The 24,119-nt window shown below is 37.1% G+C and overlaps 1 protein-coding gene across 1 annotated transcript in view; it reads left to right on the plus strand.

The window, feature by feature from the left end:
- The window catches only part of NFX1 (nuclear transcription factor, X-box binding 1), a 59,220-nt gene that overhangs the window by 24,784 nt on the left and 10,317 nt on the right, over positions 1–24,119 (plus strand). Inside the window, exons 6-21 of the mRNA XM_010001552.1 lie at positions 231–302; positions 2,183–2,322; positions 3,395–3,494; positions 3,624–3,841; positions 4,669–4,766; positions 5,595–5,625; positions 6,751–6,833; positions 7,322–7,430; positions 8,417–8,536; positions 9,140–9,219; positions 9,520–9,750; positions 10,015–10,088; positions 11,655–11,756; positions 13,241–13,282; positions 13,642–13,740; positions 20,213–20,279. Coding sequence (XP_009999854.1) covers positions 231–302; positions 2,183–2,322; positions 3,395–3,494; positions 3,624–3,841; positions 4,669–4,766; positions 5,595–5,625; positions 6,751–6,833; positions 7,322–7,430; positions 8,417–8,536; positions 9,140–9,219; positions 9,520–9,750; positions 10,015–10,088; positions 11,655–11,756; positions 13,241–13,282; positions 13,642–13,740; positions 20,213–20,279 — 1,666 coding nt within the window. The remainder of the gene's footprint in view (positions 1–230; positions 303–2,182; positions 2,323–3,394; positions 3,495–3,623; positions 3,842–4,668; positions 4,767–5,594; positions 5,626–6,750; positions 6,834–7,321; positions 7,431–8,416; positions 8,537–9,139; positions 9,220–9,519; positions 9,751–10,014; positions 10,089–11,654; positions 11,757–13,240; positions 13,283–13,641; positions 13,741–20,212; positions 20,280–24,119) is intronic.

The raw sequence follows: 24,119 nt of genomic DNA on the forward strand, positions 1-24,119 counted from the left end.
CAGGAATACTGAAGTTTTCCCTCAATGGCATTTGAGACTGATGCAACTAATAATCTAGAGGGTTTTTTAATGTGTTATTAATACTTTCATACCCTGCAGGAGTGTAGGTGGCTTGTATAATATTCTGATAATGTGTTGCAGATTGGGTCATGGTGGATTGTTTCTCTGGGAGTATAGTAAAGTTAAAGTTAACTTTACAATTTTGTTTGCTTTTCTGACTTATTTTTAAGCCTGTGTCATCCAGGACCTTGCCCTTCATGCCCAGCCTTTGTAACAAAAATGTGTGAATGCGGACAAACAAGGTGAGAATGCTTCTGTTATACAAATCAAAGTTCATATAAGGATAGTTAGTTGTTTTTCATTCTTATTGTTTATTTAAAGCTTACAGAACATAGTTTATTCTGAGCTGTATAACTTTATTTGTGCTCTGAAATAATTTGGGTAATTTTCTATTTTTAAAAAATGCAGTTGCTCTTAAGAAAATATTAAAATAAAAATAACTGTGCTATTAATAAATTTATGGTACACGTAGATGACATGACAAGCAGTCTGTGAGTTGGTTTAACTTTGAAATCCTATTCTAGTATTTATTTTATTTTGTAGAAGACACGGAGAGAGAAGTAGAAAAGGTTTCACACCTTTTTCTGTCTAAATGAAATGTAATGTAGAGTTACTTCATTCAAGAAATAATAATTTCAAAAGTAACATGTATATTTCTAGGAAGCTGTGCCACTAGCAAGAGAGATGTCTGTAGTATATTTCAGAATTGAAGCCTATCTTTTCCTTGCATGTTTGATGCATATAGTGTCATTGCCAACTGTACTATCTGTGGTCTCTTGTATTTGCAGAATCACAGAATGGTAGGGGTTGGGGGGGACCTCTGGAGATCATTTAGTCCAACCCCCTGCTAAACCAGGTTCACCTAGAGCAGGTGTCATAGGATTGTACCCAGACAGGTTTTAAATATCTCCAGAGAAGGAGACTCCAGAACCTCTCTGGGCAGCCTGTTCCAGTGCTCGCTCTCCAAGTAAAGAGGTTTTTCCCCATGGTGAGATGTAACTTCCTGTGTTCAAGTTTGTGTTGATTGCCCCTTGTCCTGTCATAGGACACCACTGAGAAGAGTCTGTTCAGTTGTTTTGAGTGTTTTAGAGTCCCTGTTCTAGCTTCTTAGAACTGATTTTGTGTAATAAAATGTATGCCTGTGCTCATTTCCAGAACCGAAACAAACCTCAGTTTTAGTGTTCGTATTCTTACGCTAGAAAAAAGATTTTCAGACTTTTACAATTATTTCTGAAAGTTTTAATGCAATATTAAGTGATACTAACTTTTCAAAAGAAGGTACATCTATTTCTGTGGCAGTATTTGTAGTTGAAAGCATTCTGCCTTCAGTAGAAAAATGGCTTTGTTGTAGATTACTGAATTCTACTCTACTACTAAGGTCACCTACTTTTTTTTTTTTTTAGTTCTAGCTAGTCTTTGCATTTAAAAGTTTAATAGATGCAACCAACTTTGATTTATCGTTTCTTTCCCAGGTGTCAGCTGCTTTCACCAGATTTCTGATTTTTTTTTTTGTTCAGCATTTAATATGTAAAATTTGCTATCAAATAGCATTTTTTCATATGTACTATATTAGCATCCAAGATGTATGGTATCACACCCATGACTTAAATGCTTTAAAGTTACTGTTTCAAATGTGCATTTTACAACCATTGCATGGGGTCAGCCAGATTGGATAAAGAGAATAACTTATTGTTTTGTCCCATTGTTAAATGATCTAATTAAAAAACGCAACTGTTTTCCTAGACTACTGACTCTTTATTAAGGCCCACATCCTTGTCTTCATTGTGTTCAGTAGACTTAGGATTGTTTTAAGTCTTCAGAAAGATGTCTGTAATATTTGCTCTTCTGGCATGATGAATAATCCTTTACTAGGGTCAGCTTATAGTGTATTTTCCCTTTTTATTGAGAGAAATGTCTGTAGACTCATTACTGTGGTAAGTGTGCCACTTCATGGGTGTGGGACAGGGCAAGCGAGAGTAAAATAGGAGAGTTATATCCTGAAAATTCTTTCATTATTAAGTTATGCTCCCTTTCAAAGACTTGGCGTTTAACTGAAAAAGCTTTTTTTAATAAATGTTCTATAGATATTAAGGAAACTGACTATGGTATTATTTCTCTACAGTCATTCAGTGCGCTGTGGACAGTCAACAAAAATTCATTGTTCTAATGTTTGTGGAAATACTTTAAACTGTGGTAAGCACAGCTGTACTCAAGTGTGCCATGCAGGAAAATGTTCACCTTGCCAGCTAACAGTACAGCAAGGTAAGTATTGGAATGCCTTATGTATGTCCACTCAATCTACAATAACAAGAGTGTGAAAAAAAAAAAAAGAGTACAAAGAGGAAAGTGCTTTATTTTTACTTAACAAAACCAGTGTCTATTACTAGAATATTTAAAAAATGAAAAATACTTCAACATCACTTTGTATTTAAACAAGAATATAAAAATTACTGGAAAGAATCCTGTCAAGATGATTAGGCTGTTGGAGCATGTGCCTTATTAGGACAGGCTGGTGGTACTGGACCTTTTTAGCTTCAGAAGGGTGAGTAGTGGCCTTTCAATAGTGAGTAGAAGGTAATCAAGGAGTCAGAGACAGGCTGTATGGGGAGAGGATGAGAGACAATGAGCCTAAGTTGAAATGTTGTAACTAGCTGTAAGGAAGCACTATTTTCTTGGGAACTTAAAGACTTTCAAGACTCAACTGAACGTAAAACTGAGTAATGTGGTCTGATCTCACTGCTGACTGTGCTTTAAGTAAGGGCTTGGAATAGCTGATTCCCTGAGGGGCCTTCTCACCTGAATTGTCCTATGATCCTACTTAATCTTTTACTGTAATTCTTAGACTTGATTAAACAGTACATAGGAGAAGAATAGGAAGAGGTGCAGGAAAGCACATTTCAACAAGCTACTCATGGTTTCTGTTAACATTTTCTAAACTTGGTCTTGAATGGAAATTAAGTTGTCTTTGTGCCAGTATACAAATACATTTTTGTTGAGCACTTTATATAGAAACCTGCAAGTTGGTTTTCTCAACTTTTGTGGTAATAATTAACTTCTTAATTATAATGATACAGTAAGCTTTTTGTGCAGATAGTACTTCCCCTTAGTTTTTATGTCCTTATCCAAACAAATAAAATAGGAATTCCAGCTTCTGTAGGACTGAGAAATCTCTATTGCTGAAATTAATATGAAGAAGAGCATTATACTTTATACTTCTAAAAACTGACTGTAACAGTTTTTCACATTTTACCTTTTTAATTTACTGTACTGCTGGAGGTGTTCTGTCACTGACATTCTCTTGTGTTGTTTTCTGTGGAATATGACTGTTTTTCAGTGTGTTACTGTGGAAGCAACTTCAAAGAAGTGCTGTGTGGGACAAAGGAAGAATTCTTTGATGGATTTGGGAGTTTCTCATGTCAAAATATATGTGGCAAGTAAGGTCACTATAATTTAGGCTTTTGAAAAGAAAAATGTCATTTTATTCACATTCAGTGATCATGATACTCTTAGATAATTCCCCTTTTTAATTTGATTTTGGCTTTTATGTCTTTGTTTTTGTCCAGAAAATTAAATTGTGGGAGGCACAACTGTACACAAATATGCCATCCTCAACCTTGTCAGCTCTGTCCACGACTTCCACAAGTAGTGTATCGCTGTCCCTGTGGTCAGACTCCTCTCAGCAAGTTACTGGAACTAGGATGTGTGGAACGTAAAATATGCACAGACCCTATTCCATCGTGTGGAAAAACCTGTGGCAAACCACTTTCTTGTGGTAGCTCTGGTAATTAGAACTTTCTGCATCAGAGTATCCAAGTGGTCTCAGTGTTAAAAAAAAAAAAAAAAAAAGTCTTTAATGGTTTCATTTTAAGAAATAAATATTTGATAAGTGATTGTGGGTTTTAACCAAGCTGGGTGTAAAATCCCCAGCAGAGCTAGCAGTCTAGCTGTTTGTCCATGACAATACCTTAAAATCAGGAAATAGATTTGTAGAGGAATAGAGCTGTAGGAATTTACAGAGCGGTATGTATTGATGTCTTTTAAAAGCCCTGTGAGATTGTGTGAAACTCCAGTTTTACAGACCACATGTTTGTGATTTGTTAGACTTCAGAGGGGAGAGAGACAGATACTGTGAAGATGAGGGTTTCTTATTAATGGCTGATCCATTCTGTGAGGTCAAGTATAACAAGTAGAAAGGAAATTAGTTATTTAGCTTGTAGTTAAATTTCAGTTAACCTAGTAAGTGAAATATGAAGGTGTGCATACTAAGTCATTTTTTTGGGTTGAAAAGGAAGAAAAAAAAAACTGTAAAACTCCTGGAAGATGGTATCACACAATTTTTTTTTTCTGCACGTTAATGTAAAAAATATTTAACATATATGGATTTTCATTGTTAATTGTAGACCTGAAACTCTAGAGATTTGATATCAAAAGGTGAAGACAATGGCAACATTTTATGATCATTTAACTCAAAATAGTTAATTTGTTTGGAAACCTAATTGCACATAAGCTTAGTTTCTTTGACCAGCAAAGCTCCTTAAAAATAGGAAGTTCCAAATAATGGATTTTATTCTTCTGTCAATTGTTAATCTTTCTTTTTCATTTTGCTAGAGTTCATTCATACGTGTGAAAGCCTTTGCCACGAAGGAGACTGTAGACCATGTTCTCACACATCAAATATTTATTGTAGGTGTGGCTTTAAAAAAAAGGTGAGTATATCAAGCTTGAGCATGGAAACAGGTGGTCTTTGTTTTTTACAGCTGTGGAGAAAAAGGAGCTGAAGTAGTTGAGGAAAAGACAGCTAAGAAGTTTAAGAGGTGTTCTGCTCCTTAGTTGCGAGAACCTCCATTGTATAATAACTGATAGGTGCTAACTAGAGTATACTGTGAAGTGCTAGCATAGGCTAATTACTGTGAAGGCAATTTATGAAGTATTTGTGCAGAGTTTACACAGAATTCTGTTTGTTTTAAATGGCTATGAAGTCTTATGTTATCCTGCAGTATTTATATAAAACAAAGAAATGTGGGTTTACCAAAAGTAATGTAAACAGAGAGTAGAAATGTAGCCTAACATAAAAAACTAACTAAAACTTTATAGTAATAGCTTGCAGATTTGTTGTAGAGTGTTTTTAATCAAGTCAGACGTGAATTTTTGCAAAAGTTGGTCAAAGCACAAATGTATGCACTCTGTCAGTATCTTCTGGAAGAGTAATTTTGGTTTCCTCTGTGCAAGTTTCTGGCTTTTTAGGGCAAACCTGTTTCTGTCACTTCACATCATGACCTTCTGAATTAAGTGGGGAATACAAAGCTACTTGATTATTTTTTTTTAATTGTTATGGAATCTCTAAGGAAAAAGTATTGTGATAGAAGATTTGAGGTTTTTTTCCAGCTTTTGTTCCACTTTTGTATACAAAAGCATTACACACATGAAAAAAGAGTGCTGCATCTTTCTGTATCATGTGAGTAGGTGTTTTCTAGATAAGTAAGTTTCAGTTGTTTCATCTGTTTTAACCTAATGGCTTCCTGTTTGTTTCCTAGGAAGTCCCATGCGCTCTTCTTAGAAATAAAGGTACACTTTTGTGTTACATATATATAGGGTGAAATTGTTTTAAATAAGATACACAGCTCATTAATTTTGGGTTTGATTGACAAAGTTGGCAAACATCTGATCAGTACTTTCTTTTATCTATACTTCTGCGCCAAGTTGGTAATTTCTTGAGATGCTGCTACTTTTGGGAAGAGGTTTGAAGTAAACCCTTTCATTACTATCCATCTTTTATATGAGGAAAGACTCCTTCAGCATTCGATATAAAAGATTCCAGACAAGCTGTCTGTTTCAAGGTTAACAGTTTCTTATACTACCTACCATATTCAGTAGGTTGTCCCCACCAGCATCCTGCATATCTTTGGGTCAACTTGCACAGCTCAGATGCAAAGCAATGCTTTTGCTTTGCTCTTGTCCCAGGTTCCTGGGGAAAGTCAAGCCTTGGTTCTGCTTTATAGTTGTATGCTGATGTCTTTTCGTCTGAGCTTGGCAGGTAGTTCCCCTTTGACAGTTCTTGATATTGTGAACATAGCATCTCAGAATTCACCTTAGTGAAACGTTTACTTGATGAACCCCTGTCATATGGAGATGTTGTTTGCAAGATACATGAGGCATAATATGCATAATTCCAAATTTTGAGCTTTCGTCTATGAAGACATTGCTTTTCAGAATCCACAAGTGATTGTTTTAGTTACCTGTGGATAGTCATAAGGATGTTCTTTGTTAGGACTAGTTTCATGAACATATCAGCAGTAAATGTATTTAGCTGACTTCAACTGGTTTACCAATTTCAGCAGTCTTAAATTGGGTGTATGTGGTACTCCAGTGTAAAAGGATAACTTGTTTTCTGCGTTCTATTGTGGAGAGTTTGTAGTGTAAAAACTAATGTGAAGTAAATTGATTTCAAGTATTCTGCTTTCCAAAATCTTTTTGAACAAGAGTTTGTGTAAAGGAAGCCAAGTGTTTACATAGAGAATGAATGTGAAAGAGCAGGTAACATAAAGCTTTGCTTGCTGACTTACACTGTATTCATCTCTTGTGGACCGTGCTCTACAACAGCCTTAGCAAAATATTGTGATTGCAAGTTTTGTTCTCAGCACAAGCAAAGACATTAGTTATTACTGGGTTTTGCTGGTTTTTTTTTAATAGCTGCTATTACATTCATGTGCGACAAGCGATGCAACAAGAAAAGATCATGTGGACGACACAAGTGTAATGAAGTTTGCTGTGTGGTAAGTTTACCTGTGATTTTATAAAATTGTTCATTGTGATGTGCGTTTGGTTTTGGTTGTGATATTAAAATATTTTTCTATCTTCCCCTTTTTCTGCATCTTTGGTTTATATTTGCAGCATTGGTCATGCTCAGAAAGTTTATGTGTACATTATAAATGTGAAACCATGTTCCAGCCTAAATGCAATTCAATGAGTCTAAACGTGCTTTTTGTCAATGCAGTAATTTCAGGGAGAATGGACAGGGGAAGGGTATTACTTAATACAAAAAGCCTAAGCTATGATGTAGCAGTATCTGCAACAGAGGTCCTAGCAGAATATGCTTTACAAATTGTGTTTCCATACAGTGATGGAAAAACTCTATAGATCAGGCCTAAGCTATTTTTTGCATGGTGCAGTTTTGTTAATTAGTAGACTATGACCTCACTGAGAAAAAGAAACCAATGGGTTTTATAGTTTAATTCTTCTTTTCTTCTTTGCCTTCCTCTAGGACACAGAACATAAGTGTTCTTTGGTTTGTGGTCGTAAGCTCAACTGTGGGCTTCACAGATGTGAAGAACCTTGTCATCGAGGCAGTTGTCAAACATGCTGGCAAACAAGTGAGTTACAGGCAAGAGTACATGAGTACTGTAGAAATTTATCCACTTAGCTGGTCAGAGTTGGATGGAGAATGTTACCCAAATTGACCAGAACCTGAAGAATAGGAAGTTGACGTTGATTGTATGTTTTTTCATGAAAGAGAAAATTGAATAGTTTTGGATGAGTTTTCTAAGTGTTGGATTTTAATATTTAAAATTGAATCACAGTGAAGTATATTCAGTTATATATGTCGATCCAGCAATCACTGAAATAGTTTGAAATTATTTTGATTGCAAGGAAAAAAAGGCAATTTAGAAAGATAATTTCTAAGTTAAGGAAACTGGTGTTTAACAGTGTAATAACTGTTAAAGATATTGAAGTATGTAGCAGAATTTGTATAGCTACTTAAAACTCAGACTCTCCCAACTTGGTGCACCGATGATTTTTCTCTGGGCAGGACCATCTAAAGATACAGTGATATCAGTTTTATGTGTCTTAGGCTTTCTGGTCATGTTCTGGATGGTGAAAATTAGTGCTGAATTACTAGAGGTAGATTGACAGCCAACAGTATATATGTACTATATTAAAAGCTATGCCAGTTGAATATACTAGTTTTTTACAGCTTTTTACCTTTGATGTAGGACACCATATGTTGGTTTTTTTGCACCATTATAATAGGTAGATAATACTAGATTTTCTGATTTTGGCCTGAAGCAGACAGAAGAGTGCTTCTGCTTCCTTCTGCTAGTCTAACCTATAGTTGATCTAGAACATCTTCATATGCGATAGCAGGTTTTTTTCTCAATCTCTCTGAAAGCAAGTGTAACTTCTCATTAAGTGATCGTAAGTCCAGTTTTCTTGATTGAGCCACAAAAGCTAGTAAATTCACTACAGTTGTGCTTAATAACAAGGAAAACAAAGCTAGAATAGAACATCTGCATATTATTTAAAGATTTTTCTTTAAATACATGTAACCATTAGGATATATTTTGTTGCGTTTTTTCAGGTTTTGATGAGTTAACTTGTTATTGTGGTGAATCTGTAATTTACCCCCCTGTACCCTGTGGCACTCAGCCACCAGAGTGTAAAAAAACATGCACCAGGCCACATGACTGTGATCATCCAGGTAAGTCAGGCCATTCAGTTTTGCTTGGGTCTTTTGTTTTGTTTTTAATGAAAATGTAGAAAAGTGTACACAAGTCTGTTTGTAAATATATTTACTTTTTTATTAGGTGCTTTTTTGGTAGCTGTGAATGTTTCCAAAAGTCTACACTTAAAAGCCAGCCAACTGAAAACTTGCCATAAATACTAGTAGTGGTACTTCTGACTGGTAAAACAATTGGACTTTTTTGTGATTGATATTAATAGTAACAACACATTAAATGCTGTATTCCAAAGATTAAGTGCTCTGTTGAAACAGTAGAATAATTAGTGAACAGTTAGTTTATACATTCACGAACAATCACAAAAAAAAAAATACAGTACAGGTCCAAAAGATATAATAAGTTTTTATTATTTAGAAAATATGCAAGAATATTCACCTAAAAACCTGCCATAATAATTTTAGAGTACTTGAAAGAACAGATTGTCCTTGACTGAAGCATCATACTTCCCATGTATAATTCTGAGACGTGAACTCATGTTTATTAGTCTTTACAGTTTCCTTTAATGCATATTACTGAAGTAAGCTAATAAAGGTGTTCTTGCTTTTATATTTCTGTGACTACAGTGTACCATTCATGTCATAGTGAGGAGAAATGTCCACCCTGTACTTATCTCACTCAGAAATGGTGTATGGGCAAGCATGAAGTAAGTCTGGACACTTAATATTTTTTAGTGCTAAATACTGTTCTAAGACTGTAGGCTTAGATTTTAACGGCCTCTTTGGAATGGAATATGTTGCTGGAGCTTGAGTTTAGTGTGATTAAATTAGAGAAGTATGACCAATTCTGTATTGGGCTATAATATAAAGAAAAAGTCACTCTTTCTCCTAAGATATTTTAGTATTACAGTTCTAGCTGAATGAAGATGTGAACAGTGAAAGTACTTTGAGTTTTGCATTTATAATTTTTCATTTTTAGTTGTCATTTTTTTCCTCCCCTCTTCCAGCTGAGAAGTAATATTCCTTGTCATCTCACTGACATTTCCTGTGGACTTCGCTGCAATCAAATGTTAAAATGCGGAATGCACAAATGTAAAAGAATCTGTCATAAAGGAGAATGTCTTATAGATGAAGAGTGTAAACAGCCATGTACTGTTCCAAGGCTCTATTGTAATCATCCCTGTATGGCTCCCTGTCATCCGTCTTCACCCTGCCCAACAACGTCCTGCAATGCAAAGGTTGGATACCCCGAGAAATATTTTAATGATCAGCCAATAACAGTTATGACAAAAAATGACATATATGTATATTCATAGCATGACATTTTTTTCTGTAGACTTACAATATTGAAATTTTTTTGTAAAACTATTAGTCACTTTTAATTAGCCATTATTCCACTAAAATTGGACTTTTTAAAGGAATAAATTTGCCTCCTTCACACCCCTCCACGGCCATAAAAAGAGAGGAGTTTTAAACAGCTGCTGTCTTGTGTGGTACAACAGGTTGATCTTCAATGTGAATGTGGAAGAAGAAAGGAGAGTATGATTTGCTCAGAAGCATCTAATACTTATCAAAGGTTTGTGCTATATTAAGTATTTTAATTCTGTACTGGACTTACTACTTTGTAATTGGATTAAATTTCAGGCTTGACTAAATACATTTAATTCACAGCTTGAATTTCCAATCTATGGAACTCTCTCCTACCCACACGGATACAGCAATTAGATACACACTTCATTGGGCAGGTCCAGATTCAGGCTTCCGAATGTAGGTGATAACATGTAGCAGTCCATGTGTGAGTTGCTGTCTAAGTTTCTGTTACTGGAACTGGTGTTTGAGGGCCTGATACTAGTCCAGCTTAGGATATGCTGATTTGTTCCTACTGAACACTGTCCAGATTCAAATTCTGACAGAAGATGGCTTTGCACCTAATTAATAGGTGCTTGATACTACCTAATGAAAACAAGGAGAAAAACATGCTCATCAGGAACAGTTAAGAACAATTATAGACAATACTAAGTTGAGGGCAAGATATCACCCCAGATGTGGTGATATTTTTTTCTTTTTTAGAGAAAATGGGGTTTGTTAAGAAAAAAAACAACAAACCAAACTAAGTAACTCTTTTAGTACTACTGTGGGAAGGTCAGCAAGTTAATAGGGTATCCAAGTTTTCTCCACAATGTTGCAGGAGTGATTAAACAGTTTTGAGCTTTGTCAGTGAATGTGGGTGAGAGAAAGTCCAAGGGAATAGGAAAGGGGAGTGTGCTGCTGTATCTATTCACGTGATACAAACAATGATGTCGTATACTCTAATGGCCCATTACCTAGACTTTGTCACCACCTGATAAATATGAAGATGATGGTGCCTTTCAGTGGTTTTTGCTTTTATGTATTATGATCATCCTCCTTCCTGCTGGATGATAAGTTCCCTGGATGTGATGAAAAATGTGTAGAGACTAAAATCCTTTTATCTGAATTTAACAGAAGGATGGTTCAGAGGATAGAATGTTCCATTTTCAGGATTTTGCTTGAGAATGGTGTGGGTTATTTCACTTAAAACTTGTTTTATATTTTGGTCAGAAATTTTAGGAAGAAAATCAGACTGGGAAGGCTCGTTATTGAAGGGAGTTATGAGGAATCTCTTTAGAATTTTAACTGCCTCAGTAGGCATTTTACTCTTTCCTTATAGCTTGTATCATTCATGTTTTATAAGAAAATGTCTAAGTACTTTATAAATTCACTTCACAGGGGTTGCATGCAGTTAAGGATGAATCACAATAAAGTAAAAAGACATTTAAAGCTATATGGTCAGCTGTAGGTTGAATATTAAACAGTTGAGAAGAAGGAGTATGCGTTGTGTAATTTAGGCTTGCTTAAATTTGATGCTTTGAAAAATTCCCTGAAGAAGCAGGTCCATTTGTTAGTCTTGCTTCTAGCTGCTTGAGGGAGATGAGAGAGCAACCTCTTAATTTATGTAGCTAGATTAGACTCCTAAAACTAGGTGATGTGGAGCTAGAGTCCCATTCTGTAATCTGATGAGGAAATCATCAGTCTGTCATACTTCTTTAAATCTGCTGCTCTCTACACCTTTTCAAAGGTTTATGTGTTGCCTCAAATTAAATCTAACACTCTTCTTTTTCAGAATAGCTGCTATATCTATAGCCACTAAATTAACAGATCTACAACTTGGGGATTCAGTGGAAATCAGTAGGCTTATTACGAAAAAAGAAATGAAGCAGGCCAGGTAAGGATATACATGTAGGAACATATTTGAAACCCTTGTATGTACCTGAAGCATAGGCAGCTGAGAAAATAGCTGATATTGTGAGCAAGTAGGGCATATTAATTATTAAATGATTAATGGGGCATATTTTCCACTAGTTATCATCTTACTATTTATAATATCTTTCTATTTCCCTTTTTAGATTTCTTACTTTTGTACCTTAATTTGATTGGTGCTTCTGTGTTCTCATGATGGCTGTTACTGCAAATCTGTTTTTTAAGTTACAAAAACACGTGTCTTAAATGTGGTGATTTTTTTTTTTCCTCCTGATGTTCCTCAGGATTGGAATAGCTTAATAGCTTATGTTTTTACTTTTAGTATAATTCTTAATGGAATTGTCAAGTTTCTCCACATCCTTCTGACAAATTTGAGTTCCTCAACAAAATTTGCCTTTGAAGTCCCCAATTTTTAGTTAATTTTCTGTTACCATCTCTCGTCTCTTAATTGTGGATTTGATTATTTCAGTCAGTTTGTTGTGTGCTAAAATCGTAATTTTTTTATTGTCAAACTCCAGGATTTTCAAAGTAACTTACAAATCTACTTCATTCATTTAAAATAGTAGAATATTTTATGCAAACTCTGCAGAGATTTCCTTTCTTTGTTTCTCTCTCTGGTCCTATCTGTAGATATTTTATGCTTCTAGTTTGGTTTCTGTATTAGGGTTTCAGGGTTTTTTGGTGACAAATTTTTCAGTCCTAGGGCAGCTTCGCTCAGTTGTCTACATGCCTCTTTTAGAGGAGGAGAAAATAATTATTAAAGCAAATTATTCTAAACAGTGCCAAGTTGATCTTAGAGTGCAAGCACATTAGCCTTCTTATGCCTCCTTCGATAAAAGCATCAGAAGTTGTGGATCCTATAGCTGTGTGTCTCCAAATATAATACATGTCACTGAATGAACCATTTCCCCTGTAGAAATTATTTGTTCAAAATCAAGGAACTTTAATCAACAGAATCAATGCACTTAGAAAATCTAAGGGGCAGAAGTTTGTAACTGCCACTGTGAAACTGAAGAAGTCTTGATCCTTAAATCCCTTAAAATAAACTTATGAAATACCTTTCAAAGATGAGACAGAAAACTGAAATTTGTATTTGTACTGATAATAGAAGTACTGGGCTCAGTTGAAATACCAGTTTTTGTGGTGCATCATAATCCTCCATACTCACAGCTGACTTTCCTGTTTTCTCTGGGTAATAATTTTTTCTGATGCATGGGAGTAAGTTACCATGTCACATCTCCTTCTCTGGAGATACTCAAGACCCACCTGGATGCAGTCCTGAGTAATGTGCTCTGTCAATCCTGCTTTAGCAGGGGAGTTGGACTAGGTGATCTCCTCACTCTTCTTACTATTTTAGACTTTGATAACAGTGTGACACCAACAAAGCTACAATTTGAAATTTATTAATAGCAGCAGTGATTCTAATTGTATTGTTCTTTCATAATACAGGTTGCAATGTGATGAAGAATGCTTAGTTCTTCAGAGGAATAGGTAGGCAATGAACTTGCTTTTTTTTTTTTTTTTAGAAGTCCAAGTTCAGAAATGTAGTGCTTTGTGGGAAAAAGTCCTTTCCTGCATGACCCAGGAAACTGATACATGTGGAGATGATTCCTGTGTTACAGAGATCTATATTCAGTTATCTAAAGTGTTCCTAGAATATTCTAGTGAAAAGTCCCAGTTGTGTAGTTTCAAATGTACAGACTGTACCTCTTGCAAGCTGTTCATCTGTATTTGTAACCCATATCTCTACTCTTCAACAACAACATGTTTGGGAGGGAGGGGGGATTTGATTTTGTTTGGTTGTGGTTTTGTTACATTTCGGGTTTTTTCTCTTCTACCCTCAAATTTAGGCGTCTTGCTGAGGCTCTTGAAATAGATGATACTTCAGATCCTTTTAGCATTCGTTCTTCTGGACCAAAGTACAGTGAACTTTTAAAAGAAGATGCGAGGTATGTGTTCTGATGGTGATAGGTTTCGTGGGATAACAGTGTTGAGAGCAAGATGGGAGAAGCGGGGTAGTTCTGTTTACGCTTGTAAAAATGCCTGACTTTATTCTTTCCAGCTTTGACAATAGATGATAATTGAGGCAAAGGATGTGATGTGCCCTTCTCAAGGCCTCCAAAATGAGAACCTGAGAAGTAAAAAGTGCCTGATTTGTTGTCCTGTTCTGTAACAGGACCAGATTTAGAACGGAAACGTAATTTTCCACCATTCTTCTCAATACGAATCAGTAGTCCAAAGTACTTGTACTATGAGTCAGTAGTACTGTAAAGTACCTGTACTTCTCACCTCTCCACTGCTTTCATACACAACCAACATCCTTCATCTAGTTGCTCCTTGTAAATTTTTAAAGACAAAGACAACAGTGATCTCTAAGTAATGGAATGTGCTCTCATAGCCTGACATTATTTCTCTCCACCGAGCTCATTTATCTTTTTGCCTTACTGCCTTTATTATAAAAATAAATAAATTGAATTAATAAAACATTTGATTGATGTAGAGCTAAGGCCGTGCCAGTGTTAGACTGCAACATATGAAAATTATGCAATGGAAAGTCAAGGTAATAACAAAAACATCACACTAACAAATACTACCCAAACTGGAAACACAGGGAGTACTCAGACATGTTTTTAAAAAGATACTTAAAATTGTGTCATCTAGGAAGATTTTACTCTTGTGTGTTTGTAAGCATGACATTAGTTTTTACCAGCTCTGTTTTTAGAACAGCTGAATCTGTTTTGCTCTTGCTTCACTATCCTAATGATATGTACATTTCTTATTTATGTGAGGATCTTTTATGCTTGAAGATCTTATGTTTAATTTGCTGATGTTTTGAGACAAGTAAAAATTTTACACCAATAGCCACACAGAATTTGAGAGCAAGTCACACCTGCTTTACTTCCAACTGGTTAGCCTACTGCAAGATAAGAGCTGAATGTTTTCATTATACTGAAAAGTGGTGTTTTATAAGGACATTCTCTTAAGTGTCTATAGAATATGTTTTGCTCTGTCACTTTCAGAAAACAAAGCACACACATTCACTTTCTTACTGTGTTGAATATCTTGTGTTATGTGTGTAGTCTCCCTTTTTTTTAAAGTACAATCCAATCTCACCTTCCTGTCAGCCATTCTCTACCCATAGTGCAATGTTCATCTATCATGGACGAAACTAACCGGAACCATGCACTGTACTCCAGATGGTCCAATCATACCTTGAAAAGTAGCTTTAATGCTTCCAGACTTCTCTATGAAAATTTATCAGTCATTCTGTGATTTTACTTTAATTTCCTTTGTAGCCATTTCATATTGTTAACACACAGTAAGTTAATACACCCAGGCTATTCTTACTGATTCACATCTTAAAGCAATAGTTTTTCTTACTCCTCAAGTCAGTGACTTTGCACATCAAATTACTGGATTGCATTTATGTAGTCTTTGTATCTGGTTTCTCCCTGTATTAACGTCTCTCTTTACATGATCAACAATCTGCCATTTGCAAAGCTGTGGCTTTATGAACTTACTTCCTTGACTGCACTTGATGGTGTTTTTTTATCTCAGCTGTCTTGTAAAAGATCTGACTTTGCCTCATAATGGCAGGATCTGCACTGTTACAGTATTTTTTCAGGTAGCTCAGTATTCTGTGTAAGTTTTGACAGATACATTTATTCTTGCTTGAGCAGGTCACTCCAGTAATGAAAGAGTTCAGGGCTTGTGGTTTTCCACATATATGTGTATGTGGATATATAAGTTATACTTCTGTGTATGGGATCTCAAAATGATGAGAAATATGACAGTTGCCTTCCTGTGCATTCAGGGTCAATGCCTCAAGAAGAAGGCAGCTGCCAAAACCCGTGAGTAGGATGCTGTGGTATTGTCTTTATTTAGACAATCCATTGACCTGTGAAGCTGAGACATTGTCAAGGGCTGAAAATATGCACATCTACAATTTGAGAAAGCTGTGAGAAAACTCCTGATTTTGAGCTGTAATCTTTAATTACAGAACCCTAAGGCTCCAAGATGCAGTACAACTCCAGGTAACAGGAAGATGAGTAAGTGGAAGCATGCCAGCAGAATATTTCTCCTTTGTAGGAGAGTGACAGGAGAAGGGATCACCAGGAATAGCATGGTAATGGTACTGCATGCTGATCTTGAAGTGTAAAAGGAATCAGAAGAAAAGTCTCTACACCATTCAGCTTTACATGAGGATGTATCCTGCTGCCAAGGGGAATCCAACTTCCAGCATGGAGATGACTGTACCAGCACAGATCAGGGGGTACAGATCCACTGGGTGGGCCCTTCAGCACTGACATTTCTAAGGCGCTTCAGAAACAGACACAGAGAGCAAGCAGATGCTGAAGTTGGCCCATTCACATGAAGTTGGAGGGTAGACTGGCACAAGTATTGACAGTTAGTTTGACAAAGGTGGTGCCAAGGCTGCTATTTGATGAGTTAAGGCTACTGGAGAAGGAGAGGAGGACATCTGGAATATCTGGCCACATTCAGCTACAGAGAAGAGAATTTTCTTATTTTGTCATTGGCTGTGCAAGACCACACAGCAGCTGTATGGACCAGGGATCAAATGTTTACGTCTAGAAAGACACAGAGGGAGACGGATCCTTCTTAGGCATTTTCTTAGCCAGTCCTTCCAAGAGTTAACCCTCCACATGCTGTTGTAGAGAAGGAAGGCAGAGGCAAGCACTCCTATGTCTGATCTGGCAACAGGAGCAGCATACAATTTAGGGGTAGGATACCTTTGTAACTTTCTTAAACAAGAACTGAAGCCTGAAGGAAGGAGCAGTGAGAGCAGTTTCTCAAGCACGTGACTGCCAAACTGCAGGCTTGGAATATCCATCACCTAGAGGCAACATCTCACATTGGCAAGTGTTGCAAGAACAAGGAGATTTTTTGGAATGGCAGCAAAATCTGTTGAAAGCAGCAAATATACAGAAAAAACTACAGTGAAAAGCCAAGCAATGAGGAACATTCTTATTAAGGAATGTGGTTGAGAGGAGCTGAAAAGGCAGTAAGCCTACTCTTGCTTACATGCAATGCAAGGAGGTGAGGAGAAACCTAATGTACACTGCTTATAGACACAGTGCAGAAATACTTTTACGTCCCACAGTGCAGAATTTCAATATACCCGTTGTCAGATCAGATGTGTTTAATCTAAGAACCACTTCATTTCGTTACTGTACATTACTTTTCAGTGTCTATTGCAGGCTAGAACACTGGAGTTCACAGTGAGCAGTTACCTGGTTATTTGGCCATAGCCAGTCATAAACAGCTTAATTGAAAGAACTGTGTGCAAATAATAATTTCTGTGCTAGTAAACAATAACAATATTCTATTTAAAATAAAACAACAAAACAACACACTTGGCAAAACTTGGAAAACTTATTGTAAAAGCTCAGATGGGTAACCCAAAAGAATTAAAAATACTAAAGAAAGTACTACAGTCAGATAATAGATACTCATCAGTCCTGAGATATGGAAACAGTCCATTTGGTTTTGATAGGGCAGTATGAATTGCAGATTGGTTATTTTGTAAACATACAAGCAAATTCCAGCTCAGGACAAATACAAATGAAATTCCCTAAACAGGAAATGAGCAAGCTAAGGAGACACTAAAACTAGCAACCTGAAACTGCAAGACTAGAACCAGAGGCAAGTACAGGTGAGAAAATGAGCAGCAGCCCATTCTTACTGTCCCTTCTCACCCAGGTATCTGATCAGGATCATAAAGAGACTACTGAACCTGTAGTAGTTTTTTTTTTTTTGATCTTGTGAAATTATTTAAAGCAGATTGATTTTCTTCCTCATCTTAATGGATAGTTTCTGTTACCCTTGGCTTTTCAAGACTGTTGCTAACAGTTGAGCTTGCCAGTGTTTCTTGGCAACCATAGGTTGGGGTTTTTTTGCCCTTCAGTGAAGTGTGTGTTCATGCCTCTATATAACTAGGAATAAAGAGTATTCCTTGCATGTTGACCTGACACTCTCCTCTTTTATCATGGCAGTCTGATGAAGTTTGCTTACATATTTGGAGAGAGAAGACTGTGCACTGTTGAAAAGATACTGTTTTTTTCTTTACTGTTTCATCTGGTGATCTTAGAGAGAAGTTTGATACTGTAAAGAAAGTCTTAGGTGTGCATTGTCAGCCTTAGTGGCAGAGGAGTAAAGAGCCTGAAGTACTATTCTTCACTCTGAACATGTAAATACAGAAGTTGCATTTTCCTTTTGAATTGCCTCAGCTGTTTACTGATGTATCCAGGACTCTCTAGGGCAATCCAGATGCTTGTTAAGGGTACCTATTTTAAAGGAGACTTCCAAATTAAGGAATACAGAAGTCCACCATTTCCATGAAGATTCAGCAATGCAAATTATGCTCCCTCAGAATCTTCTTGATGATTCTGAAGAAAAAAACAATTGTTCTGTCTGTCCCACCTTCCTCTTTGTTGTTCCTGTCAGAACAGTCTGTAGCTTGAGGCTCACTCAGATCATCAGGTGTTCTTCCATGAAGTTCATCTTTGTGAAAGATTCTGGAGGTCCAAAATGCCCACAAAACTTACCTCACCTTTGAACACACATGTGGGTTGTCACAACTGCCGTTGTTTAGTATGTTACAAGCAAAAGGGAGTAAGGTCCTGCTTCTACTCATTTAGAGAGTCATTGGAACTAGGGATGTTCCCATCAAATTAGTTTCTCTACAGTTTATCTACTCCGATCCATCTCACCTTTTTCTACAGGGAAATACTGTTCTCTTAGTTAATTTCTGCTGCCACTGCCACCCACCCCAGCCCTGTCCCTGGCATAGTATGCTTTCTGTTTTGTCTTTCTATTTGAGTACTTAATTCTTTACTATCTTGGGATTGTTTGAAGCTGAGGGACATTATGCACATCTCTGAAAGAACTCGCACCTGGTTGATTTCATTAGTGACTTCCAGTTGATAACTCTGTTTTTACAGGCTCCTGAAGGGTTGATTTTTTTTTTTTTTTTTTTTAATATATCACTCTGTTTGCGAGCTGATTCCTCAGTAGGTTTTTAAGTATTGCACATCAGGAGCTTGTGGACTCTCATTGAATTGTTGGTTCCAATTGTTTCTTACCTCCTGTGATCTCTTCATCTTAAAATTTGGGAGTTTATGACTGGCATTCCATGTAGTACTTCCCTTCTTACTCACTAGAGTTAAGCTCATCCTGAAAGGAACAGTGTTTTTGGTTGGATTTTTTTTTTTGTGGGGGTTTTGTTTGTTTGTTTGTTTTTGTTTTACGTTTGAACCTGGGATTATTGCTGTAATAACCTTTCCAAAGCCTCATACCACATGGACTGACTCTGTACTTCATAGCCTACGTGTCTAGAGACCTTCTTTTTAACTCTACAAGGCCAAGTCTTTTTTGTAATTTTCCCGGGGTAATACTTTTCTCCACTGAAGATCTGGATGTTATGATAACTACATGCCATCTCTATCCACTGTGACAAAACATCAGAAGTTTTCCAGTGATGGGCTGAGTCCATCATAGCAGTGGTGGAGTCATGTTGATAGCCTAGCTACTCCATGTTGCCATTTTGCATATTTGTTCAAGACCACTGGATCTTTTGATGATACATTCACTTCAGCATCCAGAACTTTGGTAGAACATCTACAAAAGTCACTGAGGAAATTTTGATGGCATTCACAAAGTGGTGGTGTGTCGGTGTAGACAATAAGGTTATTTACTACTAACCAGCTTTGAGATATGAAATCTCCAGGTAGCCTGTTTTTTTCCTCATGGTGCCCTAACAAATAGTAACCTAACTTTCAGAATTTGTTTACTTGCTTATTTAAGAACAGAGTGTAAAGCTCTTCCTTATGTGAAAGACTTGACCTACCATGATCAAGCAAGTTAAAAAAAAATAATAAAAAGAAAATTTTATATCAAGAACACTTTGCTTGCAAGTAGCCTTTTGCTTCTTTTGTTATTTTTTTGTGCTGAACGAATTGAAGGCCCAAGTCGGTGTACTTTTCCTCTGTCTTAGAAAAGAACTCTATTCTCATTACTCCATGCATTTTTATGTCTAATCATGTATTCTAAGTAGGTGAGTTGCTTGAATGACAAGTCATTTAAAAACACTGAAATGGTAACTTTAAAATCTGCATTATCCATTTGAAAATGTGGAATTGTATTGTCAGAGAGTAGAGCTGGGTCGCAGAATTTTATGCTGGGTTCCAAATCTTGAAGGGAAAGTAATTATTTTTGTAATAATGATGATATACTAAAATCTTAAAATATAAATAGCGTAGTATATAAATAAAAATGTGCTCTGTCTCCTGCTTTTGCTTTCGTCAATTGAGTTTTTAAATTTTGTTCTTGAAAATAATGTTACAAAATATGTAGATATTGTAGACTCTCTTGCCTCATTTACCCAGAATGTTGTTCTTGCAGGAAGGATTTAAAATTTGTCAGTGACATTGAGAAAGAAATGAGAACGCTTGTGGAAGCTGTGAATAAGGTCAGTATTCAGCTATTCTGTATAACTTTTATTATAAGAAACCATTTTATTTAGTTTGGGGGAAGATGGGTGTTACTAAACTTTGTTAATACTAATAGTTATGAATTGGCAGTAGATCTGTTTGGGCTCCAAAAAAAGGCTACATTTTAATTAGAACAAAAGTTTTAGGAGACTTAGTATTTCAGGATCCTTTTGGGAACAGCTAAGCTTTGTTTAAAGATTTGAACTAGTGTTAGACTTTAATATATCCATGCATTATCATTAATTTTTGGATCTCCATCAATAAAGTACTAATCCAAGAAAATGGTGTGTAAAGATTCAGACTTGGAGGAGGAAAGTTTAGGTTCTTCTGATCCCTGTAGTGGAACTTGCTCTCAAATTTGTGGATACCTTACTGCATTTGCCAGTGTGTGAGGTAGTCCTTCTAGTACATAAGAAAACTTGAGTGAAGTCACATTGTTTCTAGGCTCCAGGATACCTAGAGAGGTTGGTAACACAAACACAATCAGATTTTTCTGAAAGCAGCTGCCTTCAGGCTTATGAGGTTGATGTACTCCTGGCTTGCTGCTGCACCATGCCTGACCCAGTATATATGGTTCAAAGAACATTGTCAACCAGGTATTCTATCCTCAGTTGTCCTTTGCTCAAGAAGAGTTAACCTTCCATAGAAATCATTAATTTCCTTCCCTCTAGCCCATTCTTTTTTATATATCATGTTTCTTAAACCATCTTTTCACTTGCACATCTGTCTGATGTTCTTGCCCATTGTTTTTCACATTGGAATGAAAGTCTATTAAGGGCACCATCTGTGTGTAATTTTATTCCAGCTCCTCTAACTTCAGACACTTGGTAATAGCTGCATATAGCAGTTGTTATCAGCTAAAAATAACTTGCCCATTGTTCTGATGTTATGTTGCCTGTGGATATCCTATTCTACATATGCCTCTATATACTGCGTTTATTGTACACACATATACACAAGTGTGTACACATGTATTTTTACATCTATAGTTGTGTATACCAATGTATACACTTATGTTAATATCAAACCAGCCACAGATGTTGAATTTGCAAGATACAATTAATTAGTGACATCAAATATGACAGAACAAGGGAGCCAGAGAGCTGAAGAGCATCTCCAGTGCTTTAGTTCAGAGCAGTAACCAGCTATTTTTTCAAGCACTGCCAAGCAGACAAATAATGTCCACTAAACAGCATCTACAGTGCAGAGGAGAATGATGAAAGATGGAAACCAAATCCGATGTGACGATCTTTCTCCTGTTTGACCTAAAGTGAAAATTGCCCAGTGTTTACTTAAGCTTTTTCATGGCGAGAATAAACCAGTTAGGCCCACATGGGAATTCAGTATTTCAATTGCATCCTGCTCCTCAGCATGTTGGGAATTGCTATTCCGTAAGGAAGGAAGTCCCCAGAAGTCAAATTATATATTAAAGTGGAAGAAACTTCTTCATGAACACCAAAGTCGAGTGACACAAGCCTTGAAGCTTGGAATCTATGTATTATAATGCAAATGCAGATAAGAAATCATTCTGGTTTCATGAAGTCTTCAGTAGACAAACCCAACAGTTGCCTGAGGAGTTACATGACAATCTCAATGTTCTTTCCCTCAAAATTATTCTATTTAGTTACAAATTAACTTTCACAAGGCTGTCATACTCCTTTTTGAAATATTTAGATTCTTGATTACCAGTTTTCCGTTTAGAAGCCCATCCTAAATCTGCATTGTTCACACTGCTTATAAACTTCCTTTGCTTCTGCACGTGAACCTGTTTGGTTACAGGAGATTGTTTTGTGCTCCACTACACGAGGCTGTAGTGGTTTCACAGAATTGCATAATGTTTGAGGTTAGAAGGCTCTTTTGGAGGTCATCTTGCACAACCTCCCTGCTCATGCAGGCCACCTAGAGCCAGTTGCCCATGACCATGTCTAGATGGCTTTTCTGTATATCCAGGGACAGAGAGGCCACAAGCTCCCTGGGCAACCTGTTTCCTGATGTTAAGAGGGAACCTCCTATGTTTCATTTTGTACTGGTGGTCTCTTGCCACTGTGCACCATGGGAAGTAGCATGGCTTTGTTGTCTTTACACCCTCCCTTCAGGAATGTATAGATACAGATGGTACCACCCCTGAGCCTTGTCTACTCCTAATTGAACTGCCCCAGCTCTCTCAGCCTTTCCTTCTAGGAAAATGCTACAGTCACTTAATCACCTCCCTCAACTTGCTAGCAATAGTTTCCCTAATGCAAACCAGGATACCAGTATCCTTCCTTGCCACAAGAGTATATCGCTGGCTCATGTCCAACTTGGTGTCCACCAAGACTCCTAGGTCCTTCTCTGCCAAGCTGCTTTCTGCTGGCTGATTTCCAGTGTATACTGGTGACTGGAGTTGTTCTTCACCAGTTGCAGGACTTCAAACTTCCCCTTGCTAGACTTTCCAGGGTTCTTATTGTCTTATTTCACCAGCCTGCCAAGCTTGCGATGGATGATAACACCCCCCCCATGGCCTGTTAGCCACCCCCCTCAACTTTATGTCATTGGCAAAACTTGCTGAGGGTTACACTCTGTCCCATCATCCCAATCACGAATGAAGAATGTGAAATGAAGGTTATGAAGATGTTGAGCAGGACTGGACCTGGTATGCTGCTCCTCTTCTCTCCCCCCAGCATACCCTGCTAGTTACCAGCCTCCAGCTACGCTCTGCACCGTTCATCACCTCTTTGGGCCCGGCCATTCAGCCAATTTTCAGTCCACCTCAGTGTCTGCTCATCCAGTCCCTGCAGCAACAGCTTAAGGGGCTATGAGGCTTGTACAGCAGGCAGTGTCACAGACCTGACCAAAGGCCTGGCATACTGGCCACTGCTCTCCCCTTATCTCCCAGCCACATCAGGTCATTGCAGAAGTTTATCTAGGTCATTGAAGCCTTGGTGAAGCCATGCTGACTACTCCTGAGGAGTTTCTTGTCCTTCCTGTATCTGGAGGTGGGTTCCACGATGAGCTGCTCCATCCATTTCCCAGAGATTGAGGTGAAGCTGACCATCCTGTAGCTCTGTGTGTCCCCTTTGCCTGTCTTGAAGATAGGAGTGACAGCATGTGTCGAGGCCATGTTCTGACTTTCTTTTCCTTCAAAATGGTGGCATGGATGATGTAAAAGGGAGCATGTTCCTTGTACTGTAATGTTAAACTGCTCATCTACTCAATTCTTCTTACTGTACCTTTTTATTTCTGGAAGTCTCAAGGCTTTCTTTTCTCCTTTGTAAGAATCATGTTTCATCTTGCAACTCACAGATGTTTATGTTGTCTTGGGCATGTCTCTGCCTGGCAAGTGTTATCAGTGACCAAGTTAACTCCCCCTTTTTATGTAGCCAAAGATTGGATTAATGTTTGACATGGCATCATGCAAGGAGATAGTTTTCATTTGTTGTTTTGCCATGATCCCCAAGTCCTCATTATGCTTGAATCTTTGTTCAGTTGTTTGTCTTTACTTCTAGATCCTTTCTGACTAAAGATGTGGCTTATTTTCTTTTGTTTCTAGATGTAAAGCTTTACTTACTTGTATTGAAAGTATTTTGCATTCGAGTCTGTCAAGCATTTAGGTAGTTCTGCCTATATATTAGTATATCTTTCATACTAGTTACTATTACTTAAGTTTACATGATTCACTTTGACTTTTTTTCTTTTTTGCACTGTGTCTTTGAAGATACCAACTTCAGCTTAACTGAATAAATGAGTAATAAAAAGGATACTTAAAAGTTTTAGCAGATATATGGTTCAGCTGTATCATTCTATGACTTTGCTTGCCTCATGAACATCTGTTTCCTTAG

This window comes from Chaetura pelagica, unplaced genomic scaffold, assembly GCF_000747805.2.
Source record: "Chaetura pelagica isolate M959 unplaced genomic scaffold, ChaPel_1.0 scaffold7, whole genome shotgun sequence".
NCBI lineage: Eukaryota > Metazoa > Chordata > Aves > Apodiformes > Apodidae > Chaetura > Chaetura pelagica.